This window comes from Suncus etruscus, chromosome 2 (assembly GCF_024139225.1).
Source record: "Suncus etruscus isolate mSunEtr1 chromosome 2, mSunEtr1.pri.cur, whole genome shotgun sequence".
In the NCBI taxonomy this organism is placed as follows: domain Eukaryota; kingdom Metazoa; phylum Chordata; class Mammalia; order Eulipotyphla; family Soricidae; genus Suncus; species Suncus etruscus.
In genome coordinates this window covers 165,657,054-165,675,704 of record NC_064849.1, presented here as the reverse complement: position 1 = coordinate 165,675,704, position 18,651 = coordinate 165,657,054, and the positions used below count along the sequence as shown (strand labels likewise).

The following is an 18,651-nucleotide window of genomic DNA, read 5'->3' as shown; positions in this document are numbered from 1 at the left end:
GTTATTCTGTCATGCCCTCCCACCCTGGCGGGAGACTTGAGGAGAACAGGAGACGCAATCTGCATTCTACATAATTTATTCTTAGGTAAACTTCTACTTTGCCCTACCTATGCTGCTTAAGTTTAATTGGACCAATAATACTAATGTTATTATAAACTTACCTGGGCTCTTTTTCAAAAACCTATTAAATTATCTGGCTATTTGTCTAGGTGTCCAGTTTAGGGTTGCACAAATATGATTTTCACCCGGACAGTATATTTTTTGACTAAAACGGATGTCTACAATTAGTAAAATTCCCCAATCACATATTTTTTATGGGGATGGATTTGTATACAGCACTTCATTAGATATATTTTTATTATATAAATTTTATCTTTTTGTAGATTGGAAGTCTTGAACAAAGAAAATGAGTACAGCAGAAAAAGCAATAACAGATAGTGGAAGACCATTCCAAGAGGCCTGGACAAAAACATATGAAGTGATTAAACTCAGTGAGAAAGCACTGTGTATTATGTGTAATGAAAGTGTTGTGTCTCGCACATCAAGTGTCAAACGTCACTTTGACATCAACCATAACAATGTTGCTGAACTTGGTTTAGCTCAAAGATAAAAGTTCTTTGTAGAAAAATTAAAGAAGTATCACTCCCAGCCTCTTAGTTTTAGCAACTATCTTTCAAAAACTAATCATCTTACAGTTGGCAGCTTTCAAATTTCACTGTGCATGGCTACACATGGTAAGCCCCTCTCTGATGGAAATTTTATCAAAAAGGCAATTTTGGCTGGGAGTAATTCTCTCTTCCATGATTTCCAAAACAAGGATAAAATTGTGCAGCGCATCTCTGATATGCCACTAAGCAGAATTACTGCAAAAGATAGGGTTCTGCAAATGGCTGCTGATGTTAGTCAACAGCTTACTTGTGACTTACAAAAAGCACCCTTCTACTCCATGTGCTTGGATAAAAGTACAGATATTACTAACCATGTAAGACTAGCACTCATTTGGATTATGCTACTGGTCACATCATGAGAGAAGAGCTGATAAAAAATGCTGTCTTTGCCTGGAAGAACACAGGGATAGATATCCACAATGCTATGATGGAGGCTTTTTCATCACTACTAGACATAAGTCCAGGATTCATTTATTTCTTTTCTAAGGAAGCAAAACATCCACTGATTCAATTTCACTGCATAATACATCTAGAGGCTCTCTGTACCAAACAAAGCAGCAAAAAACTTGACGATGTCCTCAAAGATGTAATAAAAATGGTGAACTTCATCATGCGCATGCTCTTAATTTTCGACAATTTCAAGCCCTTCTTGATGAGGTTCAGGCACAATATAACACTTTACTGATGTACGATAATGTCATGTGGCTGAGCAGAGGACTGGTGTTTGAGAGATTTGTGGCAGCTTGGAAGAAGTTAGGCTATTTATGAACAAAAAATGGGAAGGCTATCTTCAACTCAACAAAATGGCCTGGCTTACCAACCTCATGTTCTTTACATATTTTACTAACCACTTTAATGTACTAAACAAAAAATTACAAGGCATGGGAAAAACAGCAGAAAGCATGTGACATCAATGCTTTTGAGAGAAAATTGCATGTTTTTGAAAAAGACCTTGAGAGTGGACAGCTAAAATATTTCCCAAACTAAAAATACATTTGGATAACTCTACAACATTTGTGGACAGTCATAAAAATACACCAGGAAATCTACAAGGCATATTCCACCATTGTAGCTGAAGCAAAGGAGAATTTTAGTAACAGATTTCCTAGTTTCGTAAGATGGAGACAACCCTTTCAATTTATAGCTTCCCCAGAAAAGTCCACATTTGAAGATCTTGATCTTTCCTGCTTACAGTGGTTGGATATTCAAAATTTGGAAATGGAGCTACTGGAATGTCAAGAAAGCTCTATCTGGAAAAGTAAATTCAATGACCTTCGTGCGGCTCTTGAACGTATTGACTGTGAAAGGGTGATAAATGAAATCACTGCTAGCAGTTCTGAAAATGAAATCCTAAAAGCACGGAATTCTCTGCCAGACAATTTTAAGTCTGTGAAAGCACTTGGGATTGCTCTTCTTATTTTGTTGGGTCATCCTATGCTGTGAGCAGCTTTTCGGCTTTGAATCATATAAAATCTGATGTTAGAAAAAGGTTAACGGATGACAGGAGTGCTGCATGTGTTGCTCTGAAATTAACGCACTATGAGCCAAATTGACAAGTTCTCAGCATGTATGCAACAACAAAAATCACATTAATTTTTTTCAGAGCATGCCCAATGCATATGTTTACATGAAGCACTGTTTTGAGTTTTCAGTTAAGACACTTTCTAAGTTATTGAAATATCATTTAAAGATGTTATTTAAAAAAGGGACTTTACATGTCCCTGTTTTATTCCAATCTGGAATTTCCAATCAAAAGGTTGGTTTAATTGAAAGCTCTTTTGTTTCCTTACATCATATTATTAGTAATGTAATGATCTTCAAGTTTGATTGTAAGTTTTACAAAGAAACATCTATAGACTCTTTGGGAATACACACCGAACCTTGACAAAGTTAACAGTTTTAAGAAGTTTATCTTTTGTTTTTACTCAGAATACATTTGACATGTTATGTGAATAATACATTTAAAATATATTGTGTAACTGAATCAAATTCTTCCTAAATTCATTAAATTGAATGGAATCATTAAAACATTATAAATTGCCAATAAATTGAAATGAAAATCAAAGGATTGTGAATCAAATTGATTCTATGACAATACAAATATTCCAACCTTTAAAAATGATGTTACATAGATGAGGCAACTCTATAAAGAGTTTTTAGATACTAAAGTCTTGTTATTAAGGTTTAATTAACATGCTGACACTTTCTTTGATTTTGTGCAGCAGTGTAGGCACTCGGGCTTAAAAATGGTTAGCCACCACTGTACTAGACCATACTTGCCTGCTTTATGTTAATGAAGCACTTTGACCCATTTCCATATGAAACAAGCTGTTGTCGTTGGCATTAGATTTGGTGCTTAAGTTTGAACCTTTTTTTATTTCTACTTAATGTTCATGTAACTGTTTGGTCTTAAGAACATACATTAAAAAAAAAGAAGTAATTGTGGTATAAATATCCAATAGAATACCAATTAGCTATGAGAAGAAATAAATTGTATTATATACTAAAACTTGGAGGAACTGGATGGTGTTAAGCTAAGTGAAGAGAATTAAAAAGTAAAAAAAAATTATCAGATGATCTCAGACATATCAAAAGCATGAGAAAACAAAGGAAGAATTAGATGATCACAAATAGAAATGAATTCAGAAAAAAAAAATGAGAGAAATGAATTCAGAGACCACCTGGTCAAGGGAACCTGGAACTGATGATGAGGAAGGATTAAGAGAACATGGGAAAATGATGGAGAGATCTGAAATCACTGGTGAAGGAAAACATTATACTCTGCAACTAGAAAATATATAAACAATGATAGCTCAATAAAAATTTAAAAAGAAGTAAGAATTAACATTATATATTTAATGTAAATTTTTAAAAAATCTAGGGATGGAGTGATAGCACAGTAAGCAATGTGTTTGCCTTCCCTTGCAACTGACCTGGGTTTGGTCCACAGCACCCCATGTGGTCCCCCAAGCCTGTGAGGAGTGATTTATGAGCACAAAGTCAAGAGTAACCCCTGACTGCCAGCAAGTGTGGCCCAAACACACAAAAACAAATAAACAAACAAACAAATAAGGGCCAGAGTGATAGCACAGAAGTAGAGCATTTGCCTTGCATATGGCCAACATAGAACAGACCCCAGTTCAAATTCTGGCATCCCAAATGCTCCCCTGAGCCTGCCAGGAGCACAGAGCCAGGAATAACTCCTGAGTGCTGCCGGGTGTGACCCCAAAACCAAAAGTAAGTAAGTAAATAAATAAATAAATAAATAAGTAAATAAATAATAGATATTTCATGTAAAATCTTAACAAATTGGAGAAACACGTGTGACAAAGTTTGAACATTTTCTTTTACCAGTCAATATTTTATAAATTATTTTTATAACAAGCATCAAAAATAAAATAACTAATGATATGAGAAAACAGTATTTTACTATAATTTAGTAAGATTTGCTTTCACCTTAGTTACCAAAGTTTCTGTTAAAAGAGATAACCAATATTCCTTGTACCACTGTAATATACCAAATTCTTATTTAATGATATACTAGGCTTTAATTTTATAATCCAAATGTTCTAAATTATAAAAATATATAAATGAATAAACTTTAAATATACATATGCTGGACTAGAGTGATGTACAACAGCTAGAGCACTTGCCTTCTATGAATGAGACCTCCATTTAATCCATGACATCCCACATTATCCCTAGAGAACCACCAGAAATAAATCCTGAGCTCAGTGCCAGGAATAATGTGAGAACTGCTAAACATGACCAAAAAACCAAACGAAAAATATGTTACAATAATCCTTATCATCAATTTTGTCACTAGAATAAATGATAGGCTATAGTATTCTGTGGACCCTAAATATAAAAAAGCATTACTTATATGCATAGTCAGAAGTATTATATACTTGGGATATATTTCTATTCATCCTTTATCAGTGTGACATGGTTTTAATACATACATACTTATTACATGTATATAATATACATGAGTAGTTAAATTCTATGCTTTTTCCATCATTCCACATGATATTCACTGCAATGAAAGATAGAGGTTAGCAGTGACTATTTTAGTAACACACTCAATTAATATTACTTACTGTTGGAGAGCCAAGGGAAGTTTTTGGAGTTCTAATTAATCCAGCAATTGAGTGACGAATAGACTCAAATCTGGATAGCCTCTCTTTTCTTTCCTGAACAGATTAAAAAAGAAATATTCAGCAATAAATAATAGACAATCATGCAAGATACTTAGTTATCTATCCATTGCTCACACAGCTAGTCTTTCAACTAAATAAAACGTAAACTTATTGACAGTAAAAACAACAAATAACCAAATCTACATAAAAGTTCCAGTATTTTGATTTCCTAGTTCCACAAGAACTCTCTATTTGAAAAAGAGAAAATAATTAAAATTCAATATAAAAGAAAACAAGACCTTTAAGAAAAACTAAGAAAATGTGCAAAAAATATTTACAAAAGAGAAAAGTTATAAGGAATAATCTAAAATAGAATTTACAAAGCATTGTACTCCCAAGATTTATAAAATAAACCTAGAGAAGCGGTAAAGGGTGGGTAAAAAAAATAAACCTAGAGAAAAATAAAGAGGAAAAATAATGGTATATTAATCTTTAAAAAGTTAAATTCAATTTAAGTAGCAAGAAAGTTTCCCAAAGATTCATATTAAAAGAAGGGAGACAAGAGATAAAAACTTACAAATGGATAAAAAAAAAAAAAGGAGGGATGTTGGGGGAAAGAAGACAGAGCATAATGGCAATAAGGAAAGTCAATTCTAGATTATTATTTGTTATAAACGATGTATATACCCTATATTATATACCATGATAAACATATTGATGCCAGTGTGTGTTGCCAGTGGCTCACAAGTGGAAGAATTAACACATATTGTACCATGAAACTCGATGTGTTAAAGGAAACTTTATCTTAAAATATTTATACATGTGCCAGAGTGGTGGCGTAGTGGTAAGGCATTTTTGCCTTGCATGAGGCTGACCTAGGACGCACCTTGGTTCCATCTCCTGGCGTCCCATATCGTACCCCAAGCCAGGAGCGACTTCTGAGCACATAGCCAGGAGTAACCCCTTGCCAGGGGCCTTGAAACAAGCAGAAAAATTAGATAAAAATTAGATTAAAAAAATTAGATAAAAACAAGGCCCTTGTGACAAGCACAGAACTTTGCTAATAGCAGGCCTTTGCAAGAAGCATGGAGTCCTGAGAATAAATGTAACCATTTAAGGCTTGCATAGAGACAATGAAAGCATAGAATTTTAACCCTGGGAAACTGAGTCTTACTTCTCTGAAGTTCCCGTTATCTGCACAATCCGGCCTGCCCGAGATGGGTCCGATTCTCAGTACACCCCGGCCCGATGGAGATGGGTCCCTTTATCTGGACATTCCGACCCACTTGACCATGGGTCCTGTTATCTGGGCATTCTGGCATGTTTAATGTATCTATCCCCTATCGACTTCTGTACGTGCAGAACTGTGCAAGCAAAAAGTATATAAACTGGGCCTTGTGTTTCAATAAATGGTTTTGGATTTGGATCTGGAATCCTTTTCCCACTCTTGTCTGTCTCCGTGTCTGTTATTGTGTCTTTGTGTATGCGCGAGCTCCCTCCGAGAAAGAATAACCCACATCTTGACTGGTGTCCCCCGCAGGCAGGGGCACCAACAACCCCTGAGAGTCACCGGGTGTGGCCCAAAAACAAATAAAAACAATAAAAAACTATACATTTTATAGATGCAAGAGAATAGAAATAGAATCATGAAGAAGAAATGATGGCAAATAATCTGTGAGGGTTTTAAAATTACATTAATTTTCAATAATCACTATATTGTGACTGTTATGTCAGAAGAAAAAACAAATACTATTAGAAAAATCTATTTCAATATGTCTTCTTTAACTTGTCACTCTAAATTTTACTTGACAGTGGAAATAAACTAAAACAAAAATAAATTTTACTTCCTTTATGTCTAACACAATATCTGGGGTTTATCTATGAATAGAAGTGCAAATTATTAGCTGTATACTTTCTGATAAACAGTATGTGAAATTAAAATATTGTCTATAAACTTGACCATGTCCATTTCACTCTATAGTAGTTACATTGTAAATAGTTATTCTTTTACCAGTATCTACATCTTAGCATTTTAAGTGATCTAATAGTCTTCAAATAGAATAGAGAATCTCAATTTATCTTCATCAGAGTCATTAGTTACAAAGCTGTTTGTTTCTAGTTTTGAGTCACACCCTGTGGCACTCAGGATTTACTCCTGGTTCTGTGAAATTACTTCTGGCAGACTCAGGGGACTATATGGGACACCAGGGATTGAACTAGGTTGGATATGTGCAAGGCAAATGCCCTACCCATTGTGCTATCTCTTCGGCCTCCAAACTAACTTTTTTTTATAGTGCTCTACAAAATTACATTTTAAAATGATGCACATATTTAATAAATATTTTAAAAATAACTCTTTTCCATATAAATATATAGATTCAATATCCTTAATCCTAGATATGACTCACTTTTACATTTTAATAAAACCAGACACTTATTTATATAAAATTAAAGAAAAATTTATTTATATAGACAGAGAAATAGTTCAGTGGTCTTCTAAACACATGCTTTGCATGCAGAAGACCTGAGTTAGATAACATCACTAGAACCAACCCCCCAACCAATGAGTCAGGAGTAAATTCTGAAAATGACTAGGTTTGGCTCACAAACCAAATAATGAGAAACTTTTTAGTAAAATATATTTTAAAAACTTTAAAATATATATTAAAAACTTCATAAGTTTTTATAAATAAAATATTTGGTAAATAAATATCTTACATATAGCCAGACTATACGAAAATAAAAGAGAAATATAATACATTACCATTTAAAAAATTAAATTTATTAATAAATACAAGAGTGCACACATATATTCTAAAAAGTGCTATAGTGCCTCTAGTTTTTCTGTATCTTAGAACACTTTGCCCCTTTTCTCTCTCTCTCTGTCTCTCTCTCTCTACATATATACATATATTTATTTTTTGGAGATGCCTCTGTGTTTGTGTTTTGGAAGTAGCAATGCTATTAGTAGTAGCACCCCTAAATGATTGTTCTACTGCTGTTATAAATGAAATGTTGAGATGAAACTGCTAAAGTCACCTGTTTGACAAAGAAATCTTAATAAGAAAATAGCAGGTTGCTCGCTATGAGTCTTTTGTGTAAACATTCTTAAAGTACTAATACATCTCTGCATAAGAACAAAACTGAAAATTACATGGAAGTATATATATTTAAAAATTAATAAATACAAAGGTTAATTAAGTCCACAATGCATTATATTTGTATATATCATTAATATTCAAATAGAAATAGGGTAAAAATTGTTCATGACAAACATACCCAAGAAGAACTAAATGGTATCATTCTAACTCTTAAACTATACTATATTTCAGTAAAATAGCATGATATGAAAATAAAAATAAAAGTATAAATCAATGGAACAGACTTGAGACCTCAGAAGAAAGACCATGATACATGGTCTTTATTTATTTATTTATTTATTTATTTATTTATAATTTATTATAAAAAGAGTCAAGTACCTAAAGGAAGTAAGAAAATCTATTTAATAAATGGTTTTAGTAAAACTTGACAGTCAATTTAAGACAATGAAATCAGACCTCTAACCAAAATCATATTCCCACATGAGGTTAAAGTCAACTAAATATTTTGGTTAATGCCTAAATTATAGAATAAAAATTAAATAAACCAAACCATATACAGGAAATACACTCCTTAAAATTATCCTGAATCATGTTTAGGGACCCAATTCTAGTGGCAAGGGAAACAAATTTATAATAAATGAATATATTGGATCACATTAAACTAAAATCCTGCATGATAAAAGATTTACTCTAAATGAAAATACATTTTTACTAAGTCAGAGAAGATATCTGCACAAAGTATGTCTTAACGTATTTTGTTAAGGGGTTAAATACAAAAAGATTTTATGAATGCCAATATTTTTAAAATTCAATTTTAAATGGACAGATCTGTATAAACACTTTCCCAAGAAGAGAGACAGATAATCATTATGTACATGTAAAGATGAGCATCATCATTTATCATTAGGGAAATTCAAATCAAAAGAGTGTCTCTCACACTGTAAGACTGATCACTATCTGTAAGACAAGTACAAAGTATTTGAAAGGTATATGATGAGAAGGGAAATAGATACTTTCTGGGAGTATGAAACAGAATCACCATTATAAAAAGCAATATGAATAATGTTAAAATATTAAAATATGTGTTATAATATTAATCCTAATTCTTGACAACCATACAAAATACAAAGACAAGCATGATCCCTGAGTGGAGAGCCAGAGGAATTTGTGAAAATAGTTGGGTGCAATACTCCTTAAATAATTTGTTTTCAGATTCTAAAGAGATAGTACAGGGTTAAGGGCCAAGACATATTATGCACTTGGCCTATTGATTTGATTCTCCCGCCCACATATGGTTCTTTGCGTACCACTGAGTATAATCCCTGCATACAGAGAGATGAGTAAGGTTTGCACACTGCTGGATGTTGAAAGGGAAGGGAGGATGGGAGGAAGGGAGGGAGGAAGGGAAGAAGGGAAAGAGGGAAGGAAAAAAAGGAGTAGGGAAGGAGGAAGAAAAGGAAGGAAGGAAGGAGGGAAGGAGGAAGGAAAGAAAGGAAGGAGAGGAGGGAAGAAAGAAAGGAAGAAAGGAGGGAGAGAAGACGGAAGGGAGGGAGGGGGAAGGGAGGGAGAAGGGAAGGAAAAAGGGAGAGGAATTAGGGAATGAATGAAAAAGGGAGAGAGGAAGGAAGAAGTGAGGTAGGGAAGGATAGGATTAGTAAAGGGAGGAAGATGTAAAGATAGAGGAAGATGGAGAAAACAAGAAAGGAAGAGGGAGGGAGGGAAGGAGGGAAGATAAAAGAGAAGGAGGAAGGGAAGAACAGAGGGATGGACAGAGGGACAAAGGGAGAGAGTGAGTGAGTGAGGGAGGGAGGAGGAAAGGAAAGTAGGGAGAAAGTAAAGGATAAAGAAAGGGAGAGAGGAAGGGAGGAAGGAAGGGAGCAAGAGAGGGAGGTGTGGGATTAATCGAATGCCATCCCTCTCAGTATAAGCCTTGTTACTCATTGGTTGGAAACATCTTTTGAATGGAGTATCTTAGGTTGGTGTTTAGACCACTTACACATTCCTGGGTGTGCTCTGATTCTTCATAATAAATATCTCAGTTTTCAGGAAAACACTGTCTTTAGTTTCCAGACTTCCTACTGAGCTTTTGCTTATTAGGAATGGAAAGCTTAAGTGTTGGAACTCCTAAACCCAACTGGCCCTATTTTGTGTGTGGGAATTATTTCCTACATAGATATTTCCTTCTAAACCGCATCTCTCCAGTATCCTGGCTTTGGAACTTGAGGACTGATTTAAAAGGGAAGGACAGAAGAATGGAGAGATGGAGGGGAGGAGGAAAAATTTGACCTAATATAATATAAGCAATAATAAAAAGAGCACCAGAATACTTTTTTAACTCATAATAGATCATTTAAATTCTAACAAAATGTTATTTCTCAGACTTCTGTAAATAAATCCAACCTAAAAACATTTAAAAAAATTGAAACTGATGATTTTGTCTTTAAGGTATAATCGGAGCTTATTTCAAATCCAGAAGCTTTAAGAAAAAAAAGGATACCAATATAACAATATGTACATTCAAATCTCAATGTACATTCAAAATTCACACAGAATTTCAAGTACTGTTTGAAACTTAAATAAAAGAGCCATAAAATATGAAGATTTTATCAGAAATAATTGGAAGAAATTTATGACCTCAACAAATTCTCTTGAAATTATTACACTATTGATTCTATAACACAAATGAAATATGATAAATAGAAATAGGTACTTCACAAAAGATTTATTTTTGCAGATAAATAACTAAGTCTTTTGCAGATGTTCATTTGCTTGGGGAAATGAAAGATTCAGTGTATTTCCCATCAGAATAGAGGAATTAAATAATATACAACTTTTCTTTTGCTGTTATTTGGATTTGGAGTTTTAGGCAACACTCAGTATTCCTCAAGTGCTACTTTCAGATTAGTTCTCAGGGGTCATTTTGACAGTGTTTGAGGTGTCATAGGATGCTGGGGAAAGAGCATGTGCTAAGTTAATCTCTCTGGTACTCAAAATATTTTGTATAAGGCTAATTTTACATAATAGCTTCTGACTGAAAACAAAGAAAGACCCTTTGCTGAGTCAAGTACCTTCATATACTAAAATAATGGAATTAAAAGGCAGAAAGATAGAGAATAACAGCACTCATTCTTGGGCTTTAAAAAAATAAAATAGCGGAGACTTGAGTGAGTCCCTGTTCCCTTGCGCGGGCGTCCGGTCCGGCTCCTCCCCCAGGGACCCACGAGCGCCGGCCTAAGAGACTTGAATGAGTCCCTGTTCCCTTGCGCGGGGGTCCGGTCTGGCTCATCCCCAAGGGACCCCCAAGCGCCAGCCTGAGAGACTTCAGTGAGTCCCTTCCCCTGGTGGGCGCCTGGAAAGGCAAGTTGAGCAACCCGAATAGATGTGGGAGATAGGGCCAGCCATCTGGACTCTCAGGTGACCTAGAGCAGTCCAACACCTTGGGCCCAGGAGCGGACCAGGGACTGCCCAAGGGCGAGGGGAGAGCCTGCAGGGTTGGACTGAGGGAACTCCTTCAAGGGAAGCTTGGAGGGGGTGGAGCTCCATTGACTCCCAGAGAAAGGAGGGGGGATAGAGAGCTAGGCTCAACAGTGCAAGCAACCATTGTGGCCAGGAGCTGAACTGCACAGCAGATAGAAATAAGGAGTAGAAAAGCAACAATACCCACTGCAGGAAGGCTGAACTCTAGGTAGCAAAGGGGAGGAGAAAGAGCTAGGTTCAACAAGCTCACCCAACAGCCCCCTCTAGAAACACCTTCAGGAATGGGACCAAAGCAGGCCGAAATTAGAAGCCACAGCACTCCAAAACACACCATTAAATACAAAGAATTATGCGTAAATCAAAGAGATCCCTAATAACTGGAGACACCATGACAAACCCTATCAAGTTTCCAAGTCCGCCAAAACGCACAGATCCATGGGAAGAAGACCTAAAAGCGGTCATGAGGAAGGAAATGCAAGAATTACTAAAAGAAATGAAAGAAACCCTAGCAACCGAGTATAAGAAATCCATGGAAGAACGAATCAACCAAATTAAAGAAGAAATGTCAAAGAACTTGAGAGATTCCATACAAAAAGAAGTGAAGGATTTAAAAGACAAAGTAAAAAGCCTTACGAGCAGAAACACAGAGTTGGAGAAGCACATCGAAGAACTAGAAGAAAAACTGCAATCAAAAAATGATCAAGAAACCAACAAAGAAATAAAAGGCAAAACACTGGAAGGAAAAATCCAATATCTAATGAACAAGGACAAAAGAAACAATCTAAGAATTGTGGGTATACCAGAAGGGAAGGAAATAGGGAAGGGAGAAGAACAGGTAGTCAGGGAGATAATAACAGAGAACTTTCCCACCCTCTGGAAAGATACTTCAGGACAAATCCAGGAAGTCAAGAGAGTCCCTAATAAAATAGACCCTAATAAACGAACACCAAGACATATAATAATCCAAATGGCAAAAAACAAAGAGAAAGAGGAACTCCTGAAAGCAATAAGGGAGAAAAAAAAACCTCAAGTACAAAGGAAAGGACATAAGAATCAAACCAGATCTCCCATTTGAAATAATTCAAGCAAGAAGAGAGTGGAATGACATATTTAAACGACTGAAAGAAATACCCAGCAAAACTATGATTCATATGGGAGGGCAGACTAAAAACATTCTCAAACATGAACGAACTTGAACTATTTGTGCAAACTAAGCTGATCCTAAGCGACTTACTCAGAGACGAATTACACAATCCAAACCCCCAATTGTAACAACAACCACCCCACACAACACAACTGCACAACAGTCCTCTCTATCAATAATTTCCCTAAATGTTAACGGACTAAACTCTCCAATTAAAAGACACATAGTAGAGAACTGGGTTAGGAAAAATAAACCGGACTTCTGCTGTCTGCAAGAAACACACCTACAGTTACAGGATAAGCACAGGCTTAGAATAAAAGGATGGAAAGTAATTATTCAGGCCAATGGAAAACAAAAAAGAGCAGGGACAGCCATTCTTATATCAGACCAAATTGTATTCAACCTGAAGAAAATGATCAGAGACAAAGAGGGTCACTACTTACTGATCAGGGGAACATTAGATCAAGAAACACTAACACTGGTCAATATCTATGCACCTAATGTAGAGTCAGAAAAATATGTGAGGCAACTACTGGCAAACCTAGAGAAACACATGAAGGGAAATGTGATAATAGTAGGGGACCTCAATACTCCACTTTCACCACTGGAAAGATCCACCAAACAGAAAAATAGCAAAAAAATAAGAGCTCTAAATGAAAAATTAGAAGATTTGGGGCTAATAGACTTATATAAAGCCCTCCATCCCCAGAAAGCAGAATACACATTCTTCTCAAGCCCACATGGAACCGTCTCCAGAATAGACCATGTCTTAGGATACAAAGCCAACCTATATAAGACCACAAAGGTAAGGATCATTAGAAGTACCCTTTCAGATCACTATGCAACAGAGGTCAAAATTGATGTCAACAAGAAGCATTGGAGAAAAACTAATACCTGGGGATTAAACAACATGCTGCTCAACAACAGCTGGATCAAATAACAACTCAAGGAAGAAATAAAAAGATTCCTTGAGACAGATGACAATGAAGAGACAACATGTCAAAATTTATGGGACACAGCAAAAGCAGTAATTAGGGTGAAACTCATAGCAATACAGGCCTATGTCAAGAAACAGGAAAATAACAAAACCAACATTTTAAAAGATCACCTCAAAGAATTGGAACAACAGCAACAGAGAAATCCAACCACAACCAGAAGGCAAGAAATAATAAAAACCAGATCAGAAATAAACAACATCGAAACTAAGAAAACAATACAAAAAATCAATGAGACCAGGAGTTGGTTTTTCAAAAAAATAAACAAGATAGACAAACCATTGGCAAAACTCACCAAAAAAAAGAGGGAAAAGACCCAAATCAGTAGTATCACAAATGAAAGGGGAGAGATTACAACAGAACCCCAAGAAATACAATATATCATGAGATCATATTATGAAAAACTATACTCAACTAGGCTAGAGAACCCAGTAGAAATCGACAGATTCTTGGAAAAACACCCTCTTCCAAGACTGGAAAAGGAAGATCTAGAAAGCCTAAATAGACCAATCACCTCAGAGGAAATCGAAGATGTAATTAAAAAACTCCCTAAGAACAAAAACCTAGGCCCAGATGGATTTACAGGTGAATTCTATCAAACATTTCAAGAAGACTTACTACCACTTTTCCATAGGGCTTTTCCAAACCATAGAAAAAACAGGAATCCTCCCAACTCCTTTTATGAGGCTAATATCACACTCATTCCCAAAGAAGGCAAACACACTACCAAAAAGGAAAACTACAGACCAATCTCAATAATGAACATAGATGCAAATATACTCAACAAAATCTTAGCAAACCGAATGCAGCACTTCATCAAAAAGATCATACATCACGACCAAGTGGGATTCATACCAGGAATGCAAGGTTGGTTCAACATACGCAAATCAATCAACATTAAACATCACATCAACATGAAAGACAAAAACCACATGATCATATCAATCGATGTAGAGAAGGCGTTTGACAAAATCCAACATCCTTTCATGTTAAAGACACTCAGAAAAATAGGGTTAGAAGGAACCTTCCTCAAGATAGTTACAGCTATATATGAAAAGCCTACACCCAACATTATACTTAATGGCAAGAAACTAGAAGCATTCCCACTAAGGTCAGGAACTAGGCAAGCTGTCTACTCTCTCCACTCTTATTCAATATAACCTTAGAAGTCCTAGCAATAGCAATCTGACAAGAGAAGGGAATCAAAGGAATTAAAATAGGGAAAGAGGAACACAAGCTATCTCTATTTGCCGACAATATGATGATATACATCAAAAACCCTAAAGAGTCCACAGTAAAACTCCTAGAAACAATCAACCAATACAGCAAAGTGGCTGGATACAAAGTCAATACACAAAAGACAGTAGTGTTTCTATATACAAACAATGAAGTTGAGGAGAGAGAGATTAAAAATACAATTCCATTTAAGATAGTATCAAAAAATATCAAGTATCTAGGAATCAACCTTACAAGAGAAGTGAAAGACCTATACCAGGGAAACTTCAAAACACTTCAGAAAGAAATTGAAGACGATCTAAAGAAATGGAAGAACATCCCATGGTCATGGAAAGGTAGAATTAACATAGTCAGAATGACTATCTTACCCAAACTTCTATATAGATTTAATGCAATCCCTATCCAAATCCAGACACAATTCTTTAAAGAAATAGATCAATCACAAAATTCATCTGGAACCACAAAGGAGCCAGGATAGCCAAACACATACTGAAAAACAAGAAGCTGGGTGGAATCTCCTTACCTAACTTGAAACTATACTATAAAGCCATAGTAATCAAAACAGCATGGTACTGGAACAGAGACAGGACCTCAGACCAGTGGGTCAGAACAGAATTCCCAGACATAAACCCCCAGATATACAGCCAACTAATATTTGACAAAAGAGGCAAGAATCTGAAATGGAACAAAGAAAGCCTATTCAACAAATGGTGTTGGTACAACTGGAAAACCACATGTACGAAAGTGAAAATCGACCCATACCTCAGTCCTTATACAAAAGTCAACTCAAAATGGATCAAAGACCTTGAAATCAGACCCGAATCTATAATGTTTATCGAGAATAAAATAGGCAGAACACTCGAAGACCTATATATCAAAAAGGTCTTCGAGAATGGAGCACCAATGGCAAGAACCTTAGCAGTAAACATAAACAAATGGGACTACATCAAACTAAAAAGCTTCTGCATGGTGAAAGAAACCTTACTTAATACAAGAAGACAGTTAACAGAATGGGAAAAAATCTTTTCACTAGACATATCAGATAAAGGGCTGATATCTAGAACTTACAAAACACTCAGAAAGCTGAGCCCCCCAAAACCAAATAAAGCCATAAAAAATGGGGAGAAGAAATGAATAGACAATTCTCTAAGACTGAAGGATGGCCAACAAACACATGAAAACATGCTCACCTTCACTCATCATCAGAGAGATCCAAATCAAGACAACAATGAGATACCACCTTACACCAGTGAGGATGGCTCACATCAAAAATACTGAGAACAATCTTTGTTGGCGGGGATGCGGTATGAAGGGAACTCTCATCCACTGCTGGTGAGAATGCCCCTTAGTCCAACATCTATGGAGAACAGTCTGGAGAGTGCTCAAAGAACTCAGAATTGAGCTCCCTTTTGACCCAGCAATTGCACTCCTAGGTATATACCCCCAAGTTGGAAGAACATTCATTCCAAAATACGTGTGCACCCCACTATTTATCGCAGCACTCAGTATAATAGCCAAATCTTGGAACCAACCGCGATGTCCAACAACAGATAAATGGATCACTAAGATGTGGTATCTATACACAATGGAATATTACATGGCAGTCAGAAATGATACAATCACAGATTTTGCAGCAACGTGGATGGACCTAGATCATGTTATGTTAAACGAAGTAAGTCAGAAGACAAAAGATAAACACAGAATGGTAGCACTATTCTGAAGCACATGGAACATACATCTCAATCACAACTAATACTTAACAATCAAATGACAGGGTCTAACAGGGTAGAAACTCCAAACACTGGAATAGTCAACATATACCTGGGAACAGTGCCCAAAATACATGAAAAAGGAACAACGCAAACTCTTGACTACACATTATACCACAAAAAAAACAGCAACACCAGAACAACAGCATAGAGAGAACAAGTATGTAATCAACCTTCTATAACAATGGCCCACAATAATCCTTTAGAGATCGCATACAGGAACACAGGTAAAGAATACCACGGCAAACCACTGACTTCAATGGAAACATCCCATAACACTACCTATTAATGCCTCTATCTTACTATATTTAAAATAACCTCTCAGCTTTTCTGTCCACAGGCGTTCTTGTATACAAAGGGCGGACAAGCTAAGATGGCAGCTCGGGATACCACACGAGATACCATACCTAGTTTGCACTACGAGATGGCCCCGAGAAAACTCTTTAACATACACTTTATCTCTAGGTTATACCTTCTTTTAGGGATTGAAGCACATGACCAGTCAGACCACTGAAGCAGTAACAGCGAAGTACAGACTCAAACTACATGCTCTGTTCATCGAACACATTCAAGCAAGCTAGCATTCCCTTGCTATTCTCTCCTTTCTTCTCACCACTTTCTTTTTGATTTTTTTCTTTTCTATTCTTTTCTTTACTTTCTATCCTTTCTCTTCTCCCTTTCTTTCTAATGTATTTTTCTCTTTTCTCCTTTCCTACCCCTTCCATATACCTTACCCTTTCCCCCCTTTGGAAATCCAACTAACCCTCCACCCCTCAATCCCATCCAGACCTCCCACTATATTAAAACTCTTCACCCTCAGTCCTTAATCTATTAGGCAAAAAGATCGACCTCCTACCCCAACGAACCAGTACCCAGCACCCAGGCGAAGGGACACCCAGTCAAACCCACACCTTGTCTCCGGCAAGAAAAGGCAGCCAACTCCCCTGCGGACTCATGCTGCGTGCCCCTCCCTATCAACTCCCCCTAACGTGGACTGTTACTTGAAACTCCTCTTACTCCCAAAAGTAGCCCCAATGCAAGATCTCTTCCAGGACCTCCCTGCGGCAAACCTTTTGCCAATCTGAAGAAGGTCAGGGGGCGTGATCGAAAGGTGCCTGGGAACCCACACACCACAAGAAAAACCCAAAAGACAATGGGAAAAACTGTACTTCCAACATAAGCATAAGGCCTGTATTACACCACCTCTTTACTTGCTTTTCCCCAAATGTAGTCTATTGCATCACTTTGGTCCTTTAAATACTTCTTTACTTTGTTTTTTTGTTTGTTTGTTTTTATTTGTTTGTTTTGTTTTTTACTATATTTTTAATGTGTCTGTCCTACATATACATATGTGAACACATATATTTTTATTCCTATATAGATACACACACACACACACACACACACACACATATATATATATATATATATATATATATATATATATATATATATATATATATATATATATATATACATACATTTTTTTTACCTTCTCTGGGTATGTGACCTGTTTTTGTTTTCCCCTTTGTCCACCCCCAAATACACTGACAATATAATGTAGTGCCATTTCCCCCTGCAAAGGCACATTAAAAAAGGGGAAATCTTACATACAAAAAAACAGCTCCTATCTACTAGAGATGGGAACCCATAGTTGTTTACAGTACAGGGATATCTCCTACCTTGAAAAAATGTCATGTGGAATCAACTTAGACCTCAGGAGATTAGATACCATTCGTCCAGCCTTGAACCCTGGATCCCAGACATAGAAACACAACTACAGGAAACAGATCCCAGCCAGAACAGCCTTAATACGGCAGGGTCACCAACAAGTCCCAGCTCCAATATGATTCCTGACAACGAGAAAATTGGGAACAACTTGACCTAAGAGCAGATTACCCAACCTTACCAGCTAACAATAAGACAAAATCAGAAGACTTGTCACCCTTGGTAGATCCAAAAGCCAAGATCGCGATTAACAGATGACTGGCTGCTTTAACCAGGACCAGATGGTATACACCGTGGGACCAATAAAAAAGCCCTAGTCTAGGGTTTGAACTACGACCTGCACAACAACCATGAACCTCACTTCCAAAGGTCTAGCAGAGACAATTGTAATGGA

The 18,651-nt window shown here is 36.3% G+C and overlaps 1 protein-coding gene across 1 annotated transcript in view; it reads right to left on the bottom strand.

Moving 5' to 3' along the window:
* The window catches only part of FER (FER tyrosine kinase), a 430,623-nt gene that overhangs the window by 216,344 nt on the left and 195,628 nt on the right, over positions 1-18,651 (bottom strand). The window contains exon 11 of the mRNA XM_049769126.1: positions 4,769-4,861. Within this exon, the coding sequence (XP_049625083.1) occupies positions 4,769-4,861 (93 nt within the window). The remainder of the gene's footprint in view (positions 1-4,768; positions 4,862-18,651) is intronic.